The sequence below is a fragment of the Lipotes vexillifer genome, unplaced genomic scaffold (genome assembly GCF_000442215.2).
Source record: "Lipotes vexillifer unplaced genomic scaffold, Lipotes_vexillifer_v1.1 scaffold371, whole genome shotgun sequence".
Classification (NCBI taxonomy): Eukaryota; Metazoa; Chordata; class Mammalia; order Artiodactyla; family Lipotidae; genus Lipotes; species Lipotes vexillifer.
The window spans coordinates 1,957,463-1,974,730 of NW_006786304.1; the positions used below are offsets into that span (position 1 = coordinate 1,957,463).

The following is a 17,268-nucleotide window of genomic DNA, read 5'->3' on the forward strand; positions in this document are numbered from 1 at the left end:
GGCAGGCGGACTCTCAAGCACTGCGCCACCAGGGAAGCCCCCAAATCTATTCTTAACCAATGGATCATTACATCTCCAGGATCAGAGAGGGGTCAGAGGAGTTCATGGAGTCTTTAACTCACTCATTCAACTGTTAAGCAGGCACCGACCCCAGGTGCAGGCGTTGTGCTAGAGCCATGGCAGTGACTGAGACAGCCAGCCCGGCCCTCAGGGCTCACAGTCCAGTGTGGGGGACAGACCCATCCCCCACAGTGATGACCTAGAGTGGGCAGCGCTGGGATAGGGGAGCCAGGTGATGCGTCATTTAGCCTGGGCCCTCCTGGAGAAGATGCCGGAGCTGAGATGTTTTATTTCCCACTTTCACATCAACAGGGAATTGTTTCTTTATCCAAACCACTGATCAGAAGAAAGCTGACAAGGACAGGAGAAATGACAGAACTAGGGTCAGCTAGGGAGAGAGAGCAGGCACCAAGGACAGATCAGCAGAGAAACCGGCTGCCTAGACACACCTGCCCGGCCCATCACAGCTGACCCTGGCTTCCTCAACACTCGCCTCAGCTGCCTCTCTAGGCCCAAGAGCAAGATGAGAGACCCGTGTGACAGCCCCATCCCCTCCTCAAAGCAGCTATCATCCACAGCTTGGTGGCTGTGATCTGAATGCTGAGCACGTTCACGTACGGGGACAATGGTTGCTTGTACAGGCCTGCACCACAAAGCACCCCACAGACACTGTTGTACTCTTGAAGCTCTTCCCTGTCACCCTGTCATCACCACTGTCCCAAGGGGAAAAACAAAGCTCAGGGAGCTCCCCAGCTAACAAGAGCAAGAGCATGGAGTCCCAGGCCTTCTAAGTGGCCCAATTCCAGCCTTTTTTCCTCCACACCATCCATCAACCGGGATGCTATTCCAGCTCTATTTGGTAATAACAACAACCTCAGAACCAACAAGAGCCGGCATTTACTGAGCAAGTTATCCTGGGCAGGCCTGCCCTCAGTGGTCTCTGTGCCCAACCTCACCACACTCCAACAGCCCGGGAGAGAGGTGTCCTTGTCCCCACCATTTGTGGCAGACCACGAGTTGGCAAACAACATCCATTGCCCCTCCCTCAATAGTAATAGGACTCCTAACTGGCACTAGGCCACCCAGAATACAGTCTACGCCTCTTAACCTTCCTGACAGCTGTATGTGACCATGGGGTTACTTTCTGGCCAGGGGGATATGAGTGGACATACCATGTGCAAACATCTAGAGACTTTCTTAACTGGCATGAGCCCCCTGGCCTCTTTTCCCTCCCTTCTTCTTCCCTGCTGGATGTAATGAAAACATGATGGCTAGAGCTTGAGCAGCCCTCTTAGACCTTAAGACAACACTGGGAAGAGAAGCCATGCATGGCTGAACAACAAAACGGTCGCTGAGCAGAAATGGCCACCTCTGCGCTTTTATGTGAAAAGGAAATAAACTTCTATCTTGTCTAAGCCATTGATGCTTTAGGTCTCCGTTATTCACAGCCAAACGTGATTTTATAGGATACATCATTTCACATGCAGAAGAGGAAACCAGGCTCAGGGATACAGTCACTTGCCCGGGCCACATGGTATGTACGTGGAATAGCTGGAATTGGAACCCAGAGCCCTGTGACTCCAAACTCTTAAGGACCTGGTATGGTTTGGTATTTTGCCTCCCGGCCGTGTCACCTTGGACAAGCTGCTGCACCTTTCTGAACTTCTATTTCTCCAGTAGAAAGCCCAGGTGAAGAGCTAAGAGAGGTCCAGGGTCAGAGAGTCTGGGTTAGACTGCCAGCTCTGCCCTCTTGCTATACGATCTAGGCCATGACTCTCTGAGCCTCAGTTTGCTCATCTGTGAAATGGAATCAATAAAAAGCAAACCACCTCCCAGGCTGGGGGTGACAATTTGATGAAATGGAGACGCATGTCAAGTGCTCAGTACAGTGGTTAACACATAAATGCTCAACAGCATTAGCCATTATTATCAGCATCACCTTTAACACAGGGATCAATACCAATCTCTCAGGCCTGCTGAAAGGACTAGAAAGAATGTGCCAAAGTAGCAGGCACGGGGTCTGGCTCACCATGAACCCTTAATAAATGGCAGCTATTCATTCCTGAGCACTGATTGTGTTCTTGGTCCACTGCTGGGGCCTCAACAATAAGCAACACAGACCCAACCCCTGCCCTTGTCGTCATGTTATAGTTATTCTGACACCACTGGCGAGGGGCTCTCTCTACAGCCCAGTGGTTCCCTCCCGGGTGACAGAAGGCAACTGAGGTGCTCTCAAAGATTCCTCTCCTAGGGTAACAGCAGCCTCTGTCTCACGGGTGACTGTGGGGATTCAAAGAAATCACGCATCTAAAGCTCTTTTCAGAGCCTGGTGCCTGCGAAGGACCAATTAAAATGGTAACTGCTATGTTTTATTCATCTGTTCTTTTAAACCACATTGGGCTCAAGCTTGGAATGCAAACATGACCCAAATACACCTAGTCCCCAGGGCTACAAAGCTGGGTATGTGTGCTAAATTCCACAAAGGGGAATGACGGGGAGCTATGACAGCTGAGTATGGAGGATGAAGAAAGACTTCCCTGAGGATTGAGATCTGACAGATGAGCAGGAGTTAATCGAGTAATAGAAAAAGCTCATGCAAAGGCCCTGTGGCTGGAGAGGGCTATATAATTTGGGGAGGTAAACTGGTTAACTCTTTATACATCTTTTTTTTTGGTTAGAAAAAGTAGCCTAGATATTGAGGACGCCAGATGGCGTGAGCAAAGGAACAAGGCAGAAAGCAGAGTGACTCTTAAGAGTCTGGAGGGGGTGGTAAAAGCCAGAACATGTAGGGTCTTAAAGGCTGGGTTGAGGAGCCCCGGCACTAGGGAGTCACAGAGAAGTTCTGAGCAAGGGAGGAACAGGGTCAGCTTTGTGCTTTAGAAAGACCTCTCTGGCCCTTCCACCCAGGAGGGTGGATTAGAGGCGGCAGGACTGGAGGCCAGGAGACAAGGGAGGAGGCTGGGGCAGTGATGCAATGGTAAATGAAAACGTCTATAACAAATACCATCTAACAGGAGGACTGAACCTAGTACACAAATGCCATTTCAAGCTGGGGTCTCAAGAGCAAGAAACAGTTAAATAGGTGAGAGGATGCATTACAGGTTCAATCCCTGTGGTGGCAGAGACGGAAAAAAGGCCAATGGAGCTACCTAAGGATGAAGCTGAGAGGCCAGACCACAAGGGCCTTTTCGATCACAAGATGCAGTGCACTCTTCTCTCCAAAAGCAACTGAAGCATCAAAGCATCAAACAGGGGAGGGAAATGGTCAGACTTCACTTAGTGAACGATGATGGCACTCCTTCGGGGCGCCAAATTCCACCTCAAGAATGCTGAGCTCTTCCGGGCACTGCAAATACAGCAATAAGCAGGACAGACAACATTCGGCGGTGGCCAATCTTATGTCTGGACTGCTCTGAGTGTTACAAAGACTTTCCTCCTTCCTACTGACCCCAGCTCTGTACTGAATGCACACCAAACAGCACAGTATACTACAACAAACAGAATGCCTCAAGTTTTTACCAATGATTACGCTCAAAAACTGGACATTCTCTTGAGGAAACTGGGCTCTAGCATTAGCGCATTTCCAAGCCCAAATCGTACCAGGAGGACCAGGGCCCACCCTCCAGCAGAGCTCCCAGCCCAGATTAAAGGTTACTCACGATCTTTTCATAGTACTCCCGCCGCCGCTCTGCCCTCTTTTTGTAGTCAACCATCATACCTCGAAGCTTCCGCTCATGCTTCCGAGCCTCGTGCCACATCGTGGCGAGGCCAAGCCTGGGGCCTCAACCTGAGGGATAAGGAGAGGGGTGTCAGACGGGCTTTAAAAACCATATAGGCAGAATCTACGTCACCTAACAAGTTGGTGACAGTGTTGATCCTGAAGAGCAGCTTCAGGGAGAGGAAGTGAGGCTATGGAACCATGCTCCGGATGCTCAGGTGTATCCCAGACAACTCTGATCCAGTACCCTAGGCGTTCTGAAACCGCCCCCTCGGGTGATTCTGGAGTGAGCATCCCTGGGAAAGTGGTATCCTGTGTTCAAGGAGCCAGAATCAAGGATGAAAGGTTCGGGAATGGAAGGAGAGAGTGTTGGAAGCAAGGTCTGGAGACAGACCTGGAGCAGCTGGGGCTGGAGCTCAAGGGAGGGGGAAGAGCTGAAAGGGCTCCCACCAGGGGGCATCCGTGGGTGTGCGTATGGGTAGCAGGGGTCCGGAGATGAAGGCAAGTGGACGAAGAGGAGAAAGATTTTATGGGAACAGAGTAGTGGTTTGGAGGTAGGGGTCGAGGGCAGGTGAAGGGCGTGGACGGAAGACGTCGACCCTTGGGGGAGGAGGGGGAGCATGGGAGAGTGCTGTTAAGGAGAGACCTGAGCGCGGCTTAAATCTAAAGACGGAATCTAAATTGGGGGCGGGAGGGTAGGGTAGAGACTGAGGGAAGCGGAACGGGCAGACAGGACGGGGTGGGTTGAGCTTCGGGGCGAGGCTGGAGGACAAAGGCAGAGCCCGATGGTTTGGACAGGGCCGAGCACCGGGTCTGGGCCTGAGGGTTCGGGATAAGTTTTTTTGACAAGAGGAAGGGACCTGTGGCAAGCGGCGGGGTCCGACGCGGCGAGTTCGGCCCGATGGCGGGGGCAGGGCGCGGCCTCAGGCCCGGCAGGACGAGGGGGTGCGGAGCGGTCGGCCCTCGAGGCCGGGGCCGAGCGAAGGCTCACAACAGACCGGGGAGAGGTCGAGGAAAGGACGAAGCTGGGCTGACGTCCGCCCGAAGCCAGGAGGTCACGGCCAGCAGCCTGTACTCTGCAGCTCGCCGCCGCCTCCCACTGCTGCGCTCGCGCGCGGCCCGCACCGGAAGCGGAAGTGGGAGGCTGAGTGAAGGGGGAGGGGCGGAGCCTGGCGGAGGGTGCTTCCGCTCACGCGAGGGGCGGGGCCTATATTCGGGCGAGGAGGGAGGGGCGGGGCTTGGAGGAGATAAGCGGTGTGTCAGGAGATCTTGGAGACTTTGTACGTAAGGGCCGCGGATGTTTCTCAGGCGGAGGAGAAGAAACCCCCAAGGCTCAAAATCTCATCTTTATTGGGAAGACAAAGAACAAACAAACAACCCCCCCACCTGCAAGCCTGGGGACGGAGGGCGGGGGATCTGCACCCTCCTCCCATATGTACACAACAGAATCCGCCTGGAGAAGGTGCCCCCGCTTGTGAGGGCTGAGGCAGCAGCTTTAACAAGCTAGCGCTCGAGAGCCAAGCAAGCCCCTGTTCCTCTCCAGACTCAGTTTTCTCACTTGTAAAATGGGCTCAGGGGAAACCGATGCTACGGAGTTTCTCGCCAGCGCTGAAGATGTCCGATTCAGAAGGATGAGAACGTCGGAAGACTGACCAAGGGCCGCGCAAGGGTATGGGGGGTGCTGGATATCCTGGTTGGGTTCGCACGGCCCCTTCCACCTCCCTCCCCACCCAGCGCCTCTCCTCCAGCGCCGCGGGGGCTACGTGGCCTCAGGCCCCGGGGACAGGAGGCTGCCCCCAAAGCCCGCCTCGCGGTACTGATTGGGAAACATGTTGCTGCCCACGAGGCTGGCAGTGCCTCCGTCCCCGGGGCCCGGGGACTGGTACGAGTCCAACGTCAGCGGCTCGGGGCCTGGGGGCTCCCCTACCGCGGCCCCTGCACCCCCATTGCCCGCGACAGCGCTGGTGAGTGGTGGCGCTGGGGGCAGCATGTCCAGCATGGTGAAAAGCGTGGGGGCAGCGGGGTCGTAGGCAAAGCCGTCGTCCAGGAGGTCCGGCTCGCAGGGGGGCTCCAGGCCTGGGAGGGATACGGTGCCCGGGAAGAAGTCTGTGTCTGGCAACAGCGCTGATGGTGGGAGGAACGGGCCTGCAGGGATGAGAAGAAAGAAGAAAGTATGGTGGGCTTTTAGGGTCGACCTCCGGCCAGGCCCTAACTCAAATGCCCCCTCTGTTGCTAAATGCTTTATCAGTGTGGCCTCCTATAATGCCAAGAAGAAACTCTGAGTAGGGACTATCACCGGTCTCTATGTCCCTTTTTTTGTTGTTGTTATAATAATTTTTTAAATTACAAAGTTACAAAATACAAAATATTTGTAATTACAATTTTTTTCTAATTTTTTGTTACAATAATTTTGTGATGTACAATATTAAATGTTCCAGGTGTACAACCTAGTAATTCACGATTTTTTAAGGTTATACTCCACTTATAGTTATTATAAAATATTGGCTATATTCCCTGTGCTGTACAATATGTCCTTATAGCTTATTCATTTTATACATAGTAGTTTGTACCTCTTAATCCCCTGCCCCTATCTTGTGCCTCCTCCCTTTCCTCTCCCTACGGTAACCACTAGTTTGCTCTCTGTATCTGTGAGTCTGTTTCTTTTTTGTTAGATTCACTAGCTTTTTTCTTTTTTAAGATTCCACATGTAAGTGGTATCATACAGTACTTGTCTTTCTCTGTCACTAAGCTTATGTCCTCCAAGTCCATCCACGTTACTGCAAGTGGCAAATTTTCTTTTTTTTTTTTATGGCTGAGTAGTATTTCATTGTGTATATGTACCACATCTTCTTTATCCATTTATTTATTGGTGGACACTTAGGTTGTTTCCATTTCTTGGCTAATGTAAATAATGCTTCTATGAACAATGGGGTGCATGTATCTTTTCAAATTAGTGTTTTCATTTTTTAAAAAATATATACCTGGAGTGGAATTACTGGGTCATATGGTATTTGCAAATGATGTGACTGATAAGGGGTTAATATCCAAAATATAAACAGTTCATACAACTCAACATCAAAAACACCCCAATTAAAAAATGGGCAGAAGAACTGAACAGACATTTTTCCAAAGAAGACATTACAGTTGGCCAAAAGGCACATGAAAAGATGCTCAACATCATTAATCACTAGAGAAATGCAAATTAAAACCACGATGAGATAGCACCTCATACCTGTCAGGATGGCTATCATCAAAAAGACACGAATAACAAATGTTGGCAAGGATGTAGAGAAAAGGGAACCCTCCTATACTGTTGGTGGAAGTGTAAATTGGTACAGCCACTGTGGAAAGCAGTTTGGAGGTTCCTCAAAAAACTAAAAATAGGATCATTCTCATTTAATAAGCAAACAGGCAAAATAACTTGCAGTCCACAGGTGAGTTGCAGAAGCAGGGTTGAAACCATGCTCCTGTAGTGCTAGGGAGTTTTCCCCAAGAATGAGGAAGAGGAGGAGGCTCCAAAGCGCCCCCCCCAAAATAAAGACAACTCGAAAAGCGAAACATCCACACCATGGGAGACCCAAGGGAGAAGTCACAAGTCCCAAAATTGTATAGTAAAATGGTAAGTGTCACTGTGGGAGAGTCTCTCTTTTTGAGACAAGACAAACCTCACCAGCAAAGGCTGACTACACTTGTCTCAGAAAGAGACGCTGTGCTGCTGGAACTCTTATTTCCCAGCCTCCCTTGTAGCTTGATGTGACTAAGTGCTGCTGGCTGAAATGTGGGCATGATGGCTGCAGCTGCAACAGCCACCTTGGACCATGAGGTGGAAACTATGAGCTGAAAATGGCAGGAGCTTGGGTCTCTGATGATCATGCAGCCACCAAACCATCCATGGACCACCTACCTCTTGACTGTGTTTATGTGAGAGGAGAAATAATGTTCTATCCTATTGAAGCTCCTGTTATTTGGGGTTTTGCTATGAATGCAGTTAAACATGAACAAATGCAGTTAAACAAATGCAGGTGGCATTCCTGCTTTCTGGCAAGTTCCTAGCATCTCCTGGGCACCAACTCTATGTCAGCCACTGTGCTAAATAACTATGTGATGTGACCTCACTAACTTCTGGAAGGAACCCTAAGAGGGAGGGTCTCCATCTGCAAGTTAAGTAAACTGAGGCCCAAAGAGGTCATACAGTGGCTAAATTGTGTCCTCAAATTCAAACCCAGTCTGATTCCAGAGGCCATGCTCCTAACCACCACACTCTAGTGCCAGGGCAGCTTTGCCACAAGGATGAGAGAGGGGAACTTTAGACACTGGGAAATCGGGGTGATAGAACAAGTGGATGAATGACAGGTGGCTGATAAGGAGAGGCTTTGGGGATTGGGAATCGAAGGTTGATGAAATAGACTAGGATTGGGGGTTTCTAGGGGCAGAGCTGTTGGGCATTGGTTACAGTGGGTTGCGGGGACAACAGGTGATAATTGAAACGTTCAGGGTGGGACTGGCTGGAGTGGTCCAGGCTCAGCAGACTCTGGTTGGCAGCTGGCTGGGAGCTGGGTGCCGTGGGGTAGCTGGGGTGTTGGGGACAGCATTCTTAGAGCTAGTGGTCAGCGAGTGGGGAGGCTTTGCATGGCAGCCAGACAGGGTTAGAATTCATGGGAACTGGAGGCTGGCATGTGAGTTTAGACGAAGGCCGCGGTAGAAGAGGCCAGAGGGTGGCTGAATTCAAGGCTGGCTGGCTCCGACACCATCCCCATTTATCCACCGTCTACTCCCTACTACTGGTTTCACATGTCATCACTAATCTAAACCTATGCCCAGGTGCAGCTCCCCACTCCACCTCAGACTGGCTGTGTGACCTTGGGCAAGAGACATCGCCTCTTTGGGCCTCAAGTTTTTCACCAGTAAAATGGTGGTGGGGCGTGGGGGGAGACGACAGCACCCACCCCCCCAGGGTGATTACCCAGATTAAGTGAGTAAGCACACACAAAGCAGTTATGTGATCATTATATAGTGTCTGTAAAAATAAGTACATTAAATTTGAAAAGGTCAATGAGGTAGGTATGTGGTGAGACTTTTCAGAGGAGCCCTGAGGCTCTGAGAGGTAGAGCAACTTGGTGAAGGTCACACAGCAGGTAAATGGCCCAGCGGAGATCAGAGCCTCCAGACTGTGTCCAGAACCACTATTCTTTCCACTTTATGTTGCTGGCTAAGTGGTAAGGCACTGCCCTAGTAGGAGCTCCTGGGGGACCTGAAAAGGCCAGAAAAGCAGGGCTGCAGCTCACCCTCAGCCCACCCTGCGGGCAGGGGCTTGCACTGAGCCAGGACCCACCTGAGCCGTGGCCGGGCAGGAAGTGATCCAGTAAGGCCGGCTTTTTCCTCCGCCGTTTGCTTTCGATGCCATGGGGGTCTGAGGGAAGGCAGAGATGAGGACCCCTGGATCCCAACAGCCCCTCCTCCCCAACCTGGGGTGGGCCAGGGCAGTGGGGTCAGTCATCCCCTCCCAGTAACCTGGAGAGGGATGTGAAAAGGGGCAGAGTGAACACACCAGAGCTATTCAGCTCCCCAAGGACATCGGGCAGCCCCCGTTTCCGCTTCTTGTCCACACCATAGCTGTCTGTTTAGGAGATACCAGAGGCATACAAAATAATCCATTAAAAATAAGAATTAATTAAGAATTAATTATAGAGACCATTTGGGAAGTTGTTGTGCTGTTCTGGTTTTTGCCCAAACAATGCATATAGATGTCCACATCTTAATCAGAATAAAACCCCAATCCACTTCTAGCTACACTGGAACGTCCCAGGCACAATCCTGCCTCAGGGCCTTTGCACTTGCTGTTCCCGCTGCTTAAAACACTCTTCCTCAACTCTTACCACTTCCCTGGAGAATTGCTTAGTCATCCTCCCATCCTCAGGTCAGCTGTCCCCTCCTTTAGGAAGCTCTCCCTGAACCCTAAGGCTGGGTCAGGTGCCCCACTCTGGGCAATTCGAGTTCCGTAAGCAATTCCAATCCCAGCCCTGCCCACTCTGGTTGTCACTGTATGGGAATGGATCTGTGCCCCCTCTCCCCATAAGACTATGAGCCTCATAGGGTAAGGCTGGGGCTGTCTCAGTCACCACTATGTTCCCAGCACTACCCAGTAAGGGCCAGGAATGAGCAGGCGTGCTGAGGGGAGGAATGATTAAATAGTCCTCAAATGTCATAAAATTGGTACTATTATTATTTCCATTTTGCACAGGAGGAGTGTGAGGCTAGGAGAAGCCAAGATCGCACAGCCAGTAAGCAGCAGACCAGGATTTGAACCCCAGTCTGTGCAACTCTGAGCCTGCATTCTACTTCTGCCTCTTCCCCTTTCCCCTTTGGGTCACCCCAAGCAAGACCAAAGACCTAGTCTCTGGGGTGGTGGGTCACCCTGGGTGGCCGTGGTTACCATGGTCCCGAGGCAGGTATGTGAAGGGCAGAGGCTCACTGCAGACCCCATCAGTAAGCCGCTGCAGGAAGACATTCACTGTCACAGGTTCAACAATCTCCAGGTCCTCGTAGGGTGGTGTCTTGAACACAATGGCAATCTGGCGGTGCACGTCGGCCTGGGAGAAGTCAGCCCGGCCTTCCCAGGAGGCTCTGCTGAACACCACCGATATATCCTCTGGCAGGAAAGTGCGGGCGTCAGCTGAGCCAGGACACTGGACCCAGAGACCCACTCAGCCTCCCCCAAAATCAATACCAATATTTCTAAGAATAAAACTAGTCATAATAAAACTAATCATAGTGGCAGCTAACTTTCTGTTGAGCACCTACCGTGTGCCAGTCACTGACATACACACACACACACACACACACACACACACACTCATCTAATCCTTTAACAATCCAAAATGCAGGTAGAATTAATATTTCCACCTTATCAGGGGCCCCCAAGACCACCATCAGATTCAGTGATTCACTAAGGGGACTCACAGGACTCAGCATATAGTTGTGATAATCATGGCTATGATTTATTACAGCAAAAAGATAGATGCACACGCAGCTAAGAGGAAAGGTGCCTGGAGCGAAGTCCAGAGGAAACAAGGTGCGAACTTCCAAGAGTTCTCCCCAGGGGAGTCACACGGAACATGCACACCGCACACTGCTGCCCCCAGTGGCAACACACATGAAATGCTTCTACCAAGGAAGCACATTAGAGACTTACTGCCCAGGGTTTTTACTGGGAGTTGGTCAAGTAGGCTCCCTCTAACTGGCACATATCAAAATTCCAGACTCCCAGAAGGAAAACAAATGATCCACACAAACCATATTGTTTGTACACTTTAGGTACAGTGAGCCACTCTTAACAGTCAGGGAATGGTAGGAGCCCTCTCAAAGTTCCCAAAAGCCAGCCAAGGGTCAACCTTGTAAGCTGGGCTTCCAAAGGCTAACAGTCTCAGACCTGCTATGTTAACTCTTTTCTAGACACCCACTTCATAGATGGGGAAACCGAGGCTTGGAGGGTTTAAGAGACTAACCCAAGATCATACAGCTGGTAGCAGAATAGTCGGGATTCAGTATGCTACTCTGCCTACCATTTCTTTTTCTTGTCTTATTGCATTGCCTCTCATCACACTAACTCCATATACTGAGGCTTTATATGTGTTGGACAGGCATGGTTTGCCTCTAAGGCGCATAACAATCCTATGAAAAAACTACCCTTAGGAAGTCCATTATATTGAGGGGAAAGCAAAGGCACAGGGAGGTTAAGTCACTTGTCCAAGGTCACAGAGTCAGCAAGTGGTGAAGCCAAGATGGGGATCCAGGCAGGCTAGAGCTCTTCACCACCGGCTCCTACAGCTTGAGGAAGTTACTGATATCTCTGGGCCTAGTTTCTTCACCTTCAAGAGGGAAATTCATAGTACTCACCTCACAAGAGTTGTTAGGAGGATTAAATGAGTCACTCCAAGAAAAGGGCTTAGAAGAGGGCTTAACATAATAGGTGCTCAGTCTATGTTAAGTATGACAGTTTTTATTAGTATTATGCAAAATACTAGCTCCAGGTCTGGCACTCAGGAAATCCTCAGTAAATGCTAACTCTCTGTAGTGTAGTTTTTAGGTACGTGGGATCCCATCTCATCCTAACACCAGCTCATTTTAGGGATGAGGAAACAGGCTCAGGGTGGTGAAGTCACCTGCCCGAGATCAGTCAGTGAGTGAATAATGGAACATGACTCACATGTACCTCGAACCATTCACCCAGGGCAGGAACAGTTTCCCTGCCCTGACCCCAATTCCCAGGCTCCTAACAGCCTCCTTGGCATTCCTCAGATTTCAGCTCAAATATCACCTCCTCTGGGAAGCCTTCCCAGATGCCCAGACCATGTCTGGACTTCCTGTTGTTCAATCTCAGCACTTTGTCTTCTTCCCTCTCAGCATTACTCACATTTGTAATTTGTCTTTCTTTCCCTCCCTCCCTCTGAACTGAGAGCCGTGTGAGGGCAGAGGCTGGGCCTTTCTCTGTCACTGCTGTGTCCCAGCACTGCCTACCACAGAACCCAGCACAGAGGAGCCACCCAATAACCATTGGCTCATTCATTCGAAATCTTATAAGAACCTCCCACTCCTGGGTACATATCCAAAAGAACTGAAGATAGGTGTTCAAACAAAAACTTATACACAAATGTCTAAAGCAACATTATTCATAATAACCAAGAGGTGAAAATAACCCAAATGCCCATTAACTGATGAATGGATAATCAAAATGGGATATATCCATATATGGAATATTAGCCATAAAAAGGAACAAAACACTGATACCTGCTACAGCATGGATGAACCTTCATAACATTACGCTAAGTAAAAGAATCCAGACATAAAAGGCCACATATTGTATGATTCTATTATATAAAATTTCCACAATAGGTAAATCCATAGAGACAGAAAATAGATTGGTGGATGCCAGAGGCTGGAAGAGAGGGGAACAGGGAGTCACTGCCTAATGAGTACTGGGTTTCTTTCTGGGGTGATGAAAATGTTCCAGAACTAGAGAGTGGTGGTGGCACAACCTTGGGAATGTACTAAATGTCAATGGAGTATACACTTTAAAATGGTTAAAATGTTTTGTTTTAAGAGTAAACCTTGCAGAAAAAAAGAAAGAGAGAGAGAGAGAGAGAGAGAGAGAGAGAGAGAATCAGGAAAAAAAAAAAAAGTGTTTTTTGTTTTTTTTTTTCCCCTGAGAACCTCATGTGTGCTTGGCCCTGGACTGGGTGGTTCTGGGGACACAGCTGCTCACCAGGATACTCCCAGGTCCTGCCCAGACAACCCAGTGGCGGGAGGGTGGGGATGGAGATAGACGTTAACTATATAACCATACAACCTAAAAAAGGATTGTGGGGGGGATTCCTGAGGCTGTAGCATGTCCTCCTACCCTCCTCCCCTCTCACTGCCCTCCTGCCCCATTGGCCTCACTGTTCCTCCAAAAACTAGGCCTGCTCCTACCACAGGGCCTTTGCACTTGCTGTTCCCTCTGCTGGAACACTCTTCCTCACATGGCCACACAGATTCTTCGTGGCTCCAGTGTCGCCTCCTGAAAGCGGTCCTCCCTGGCCCCACTAAGTCAAACTGTGCCCCACAACACCTCCAGCTATCTCTCTCTATCCCCTTCCTCAGCATTATCTATCTCCAGATACTACTTTTTCACCATCTTCCTGATTTTTTTTCAACTCCCTTTCTTTATTTTTTACTTTTCCTCCCAGAAGCACAGAGCACCTGGATTCAAATCCTGTCTCTACCTGACTACCTCTGTGACCTTGAGCAAGTTACTTAATCTTTCTGTGCCTCGGTTTCCTCATCTGTAAACGGGGAATAAGAGAATCTACCTCATAGAACTGTTAGGCAAGTAGATGATTGAATAAATGACGCATAAAAAGTGCTTAGGACAGAGTTTGGCACTTAATAAGGGCAAGATAGGCTTCCCTGGTGGCGCCGTGGTTGAGGATCCGCCTGCCAATGCAGCGGACAAGGGTTCGAGCCCTGGTCCGGGAAGATCCCGCATGCCGCGGAGCAACTAAGCCCGTGCGCCATAACTACTGAGTCTGCGCTCTACAGCCCGCGAGACACAACTACTGAGGCCGCGTGCCGCAACTACTGAAGCCCGCGCGCCTAGAGACCGTGCTCCACAATGAGAGAAGCCACCGTAATGAGAAGCCCATGCACTGCAACGAAGGGTAGCCTCCGCTTGCCACAACTAGAGAAAGCCTGCGTGCAGCAACAAAGACCCAACACAGCCAAAACTAAATAAGTAAAATAAATAAATTTATTTTAAAAAATTTAAAAAAAAAATAAGAGCAAGGTAGGGCTTCCCTGGTGGTGCAGTGGTTGAGAGTCCGCCTGCCGATGCAGGGGACGCGAGTTCGTGCCCCGGTCCGGGAGGATCCCACGTGCCGCGGAGCGGCTGGGCCCATGAGCCATGGCCGCTGAGCCTCCGTGTCCGGAGCCTGTGCTCCGCAACGGGAGAGGCCACAGCAGTGAGAGGCCCGCGTACCTCAAGACTGGGTACAGACAGAGAAGCATGTTTTTGAGCAGGCATCTAATCACCCTTTTCTTGTTGGGCTGCATTCTTGCTTCCAGACAGAAAGCAGGTAAGATTGAAAGATAATGGAATGATACCTGGGTTTTACACATTTTGGTATATTACACAATAAGAACCCCTTTCTACAGTAATTCCTAAAGTGGAAGTCACATGGAGACAGACACAACAGTACTATGCTTGTAATTTCCTGCTACTCATACTCCAACCAGTGATATTAATTTGACATTGGATCAGGATTAGGAAATTACCTGCTTTAGGCCAAAAAAAAAAAAAAAAAAAGCAAGGTAAATGTTTGCTCTTCTGTTGGTGGTGATGTTACTTATAATACAGTCACATGATAGAAGATACAAAGGATAGAGAAAAGATATATACAATAAAAGAGAGGGACTTCCCTGGTGGTCCAGTGGCTAAGACTCCATGCTCCCAATGCAGGGGGCCTGGGGTTCGATCCCTGGTCTGGGAAGATCCCACATGCCACGGAACAACTACGCCCGTGCACCACAACTACTGAGCCTGCGCTTTAGAGCCCGCGAGACACAACTACTGAGCCCACGTGCTGCAACTACGGAAGCCTGCGTGCCTAGAGCCTGTGCTCTACAACGAGAAGTCACCGCGATGAGAAGCCCGTGGGCACCGCAATGAAGAGTAGCCCCCGCTCGCCACAACTAGAGAAAACCCACGCGCAGCAACGAAGCCCCAAGGCAGCCAAAAATAAATAAAATTTAAATAGATAAATAAATAAATGTGGAATTAAAAAAAAAAAGATCCTGCATGCAGCAACGAAGATCCCACGTGCTGCCACTAAGACCCAGCACAGCCAAATAAATAAATAAATATTAAAAAAAGAAAAAAGAGAAAGCTCTACCCCCAGGCAATCCTGGGTTGTTTTTTCTTTTTTAAAAAAACCCTGTTTTTAACTGGTCCAATGGTTAAGACTCCACCCTTCCAATGCAGGGGGTGTGGGCCAAAAATTTTTTTTAAAAACCAACAAAGAAACCCAGAAACCCTATTTGAAAAAGGGTTTTGACATTTGAACCGATGTGAATCATGTGGAAACATCGTCTATTCTCTCCATTCGTAGCCCTGATCCAACTGTCATAAAGCATTTATTTATGCAACTCCACGATTTTAATACCAGAGTCCCCCCGGAGCTCATGATGGCAAGGCCTGCCAGGTACCCAGGGCAGGCCAGCACTATTTGTTTGTTTGTGCCTCCTTCTTTGTTCATGAATGAGTGAGCAGGTGAGCAAGTGACTCAGTGAGTGAATGACTCAATTGGCTGTTTCTGTCTGCCTCCAAAACCAAAGCTCGGGACCCTTCCACTCGGCTCCCCTGGTTAGCTGGCTCTTCTTCGCCCTCTCATCCTCCGGGCTCCCCAGCTGCCCCTGCAAGCAGGCAGACCCCACTCTGCCCACTCGCTGCCCCAGGCCCCTCACCTTTCTGCACCTTGTCGCACAGCAGGTAGAGCTCCTCGCCACCCGTGCACGGCCCGCTCTCCTTGTTGATTCGGCAAATCCGCAGCTCTGACGTGTTTGTGGACTCTGGGAAAGAGGAGAGGAAAGGGCACACAGAAAAAACGAGAATTCAGTCATCAAACCCTTACCAGGTACCCCATGGGTGCCCACCCTGGGGTGTGGAGAGGTGGGAAATGGAGAAGCCAGGGTGCCTGATCTTTCTGGAACCTGTGGTCCAGGTGGAAAAAGAAGATGCCCAGGCAGGAGGGGTTAATGGACGATCATGAGTCCTCCGTGCTGAGGTCCGGTGAGTGTCTGCCCAAAAGGGAGACCCTCAGACCTCAGGGAGGGGTTGGTGGGGTCAGGAGTCAGGGATGAGTCTTAGATGACGGCTAATGTCCTGAAACTTGTAGTGGACACATGTTGTTTTGCCAGTCTAGCAGTCCTGGCCCTTCTTCTGTTAACAGCACCCCCAGTTTTCCTTTAAGGAACCACCCCCCACCTCAGTCATGGGGATTGGGTAGGGCGGAGCCCACTCCCAGCTCAGCAGTGATCATTTGCCCTAGACCTGGTCAATCAGAGCATCGCCTCCTTCTGGCTACAGCTGATTAGTCAGAGAGGAGGACATGACTAAAACTAAGCCAATGAGAGACAGCCCTGGGACTCTGAGCAAAAATGCTGAGTAAGAGAATCTCTCTTTGGGAGCAGGGGAGAAGTGTCATGCTGGTAGGATGTAAGACTAGAGCTGCGTGGGAGGGCCCTGCCAAGAGTGACTCTAACATAAAGGAAGCATGGCTGAGAGATGGAAAGAGGTCCCTAATGACATCACTGAGAACCTGGATGCAGCCAGACCTGAAGCACTGTGCTACCTCTGGATATTTTTAGTTAATGGAACAAATTCTTCTTTTTTTCCCTTATTTGAGTTGGGATTCTATCTCTTGCACCCATAAAAGTCCTGATTGAATTAATATCCCTGCCCATTTTGATGCTTGTGGCAGTCACTGTAGGCTGGCTAAAATCTAACAGCCATTCCCAATCTCCTCTTCCATACCTGTACCCCTCTGTAGAGGATGAAAAACCTAAATACTTGCTTTCTCAGATTCTCTTGCAACTAAGGGTGGCCGTGGGACCAAGTTCTGGCCAATGAGATATAAGGAGATGTCTACCAGGGTGATTCTGAGGAATATATTATTTTCTCTATGAAAGAGAGAGAGATTATTACTCATGCTGCCTCTTCTCAAGGGCTACCTAGTATAGTTGTACTGGTTGTGTATTCTGCAACACCAGAAAGCCCCACTCCCAGAGGCTACCTAGTAAATGCTGACCCTTAGAACTGGGCAGTGTACAGCCTGCACACCACACAGGGTGTCACTGCCCATCATGCCTTGAACACAGACATGATGTCTGGAGCTGTGGCAGCCAGTTCATGACCATGAGGGAAAGCCCAAGAGAATCACAGAGCTGCTGAAACAGCA

At 49.8% G+C, this 17,268-nt stretch overlaps 2 protein-coding genes across 4 annotated transcripts in view; both read right to left on the reverse strand.

Annotated features, from left to right (window-relative positions):
- Positions 1-3,842, reverse strand: part of CLASRP (CLK4 associating serine/arginine rich protein) — a 22,499-nt gene extending 18,657 nt beyond the window's left edge. For 2 of the 3 annotated variants that reach the window (XM_007458546.1, XM_007458547.1), the window contains exon 1: positions 3,720-3,818. In XM_007458546.1, coding sequence (XP_007458608.1) covers positions 3,720-3,818 — 99 coding nt within the window. Of the gene's footprint in view, positions 1-3,719 lie in introns of all 3 variants that reach the window. The other variant, XM_007458545.1, reaches the window with a different exon arrangement.
- A 1,260-nt stretch (positions 3,843-5,102) lies between these two features.
- RELB (RELB proto-oncogene, NF-kB subunit) overlaps positions 5,103-17,268 on the reverse strand; it is a 29,746-nt gene continuing 17,580 nt past the window's right edge. The window contains exons 8-12 of the mRNA XM_007458548.1: positions 15,776-15,880; positions 10,212-10,427; positions 9,327-9,395; positions 9,111-9,188; positions 5,103-5,923 (exon numbers count right to left, since the gene is read on the reverse strand). Of these exons, the coding sequence (XP_007458610.1) occupies positions 5,538-5,923; positions 9,111-9,188; positions 9,327-9,395; positions 10,212-10,427; positions 15,776-15,880 (854 nt within the window). The 3' untranslated portion in view covers positions 5,103-5,537. The remainder of the gene's footprint in view (positions 5,924-9,110; positions 9,189-9,326; positions 9,396-10,211; positions 10,428-15,775; positions 15,881-17,268) is intronic.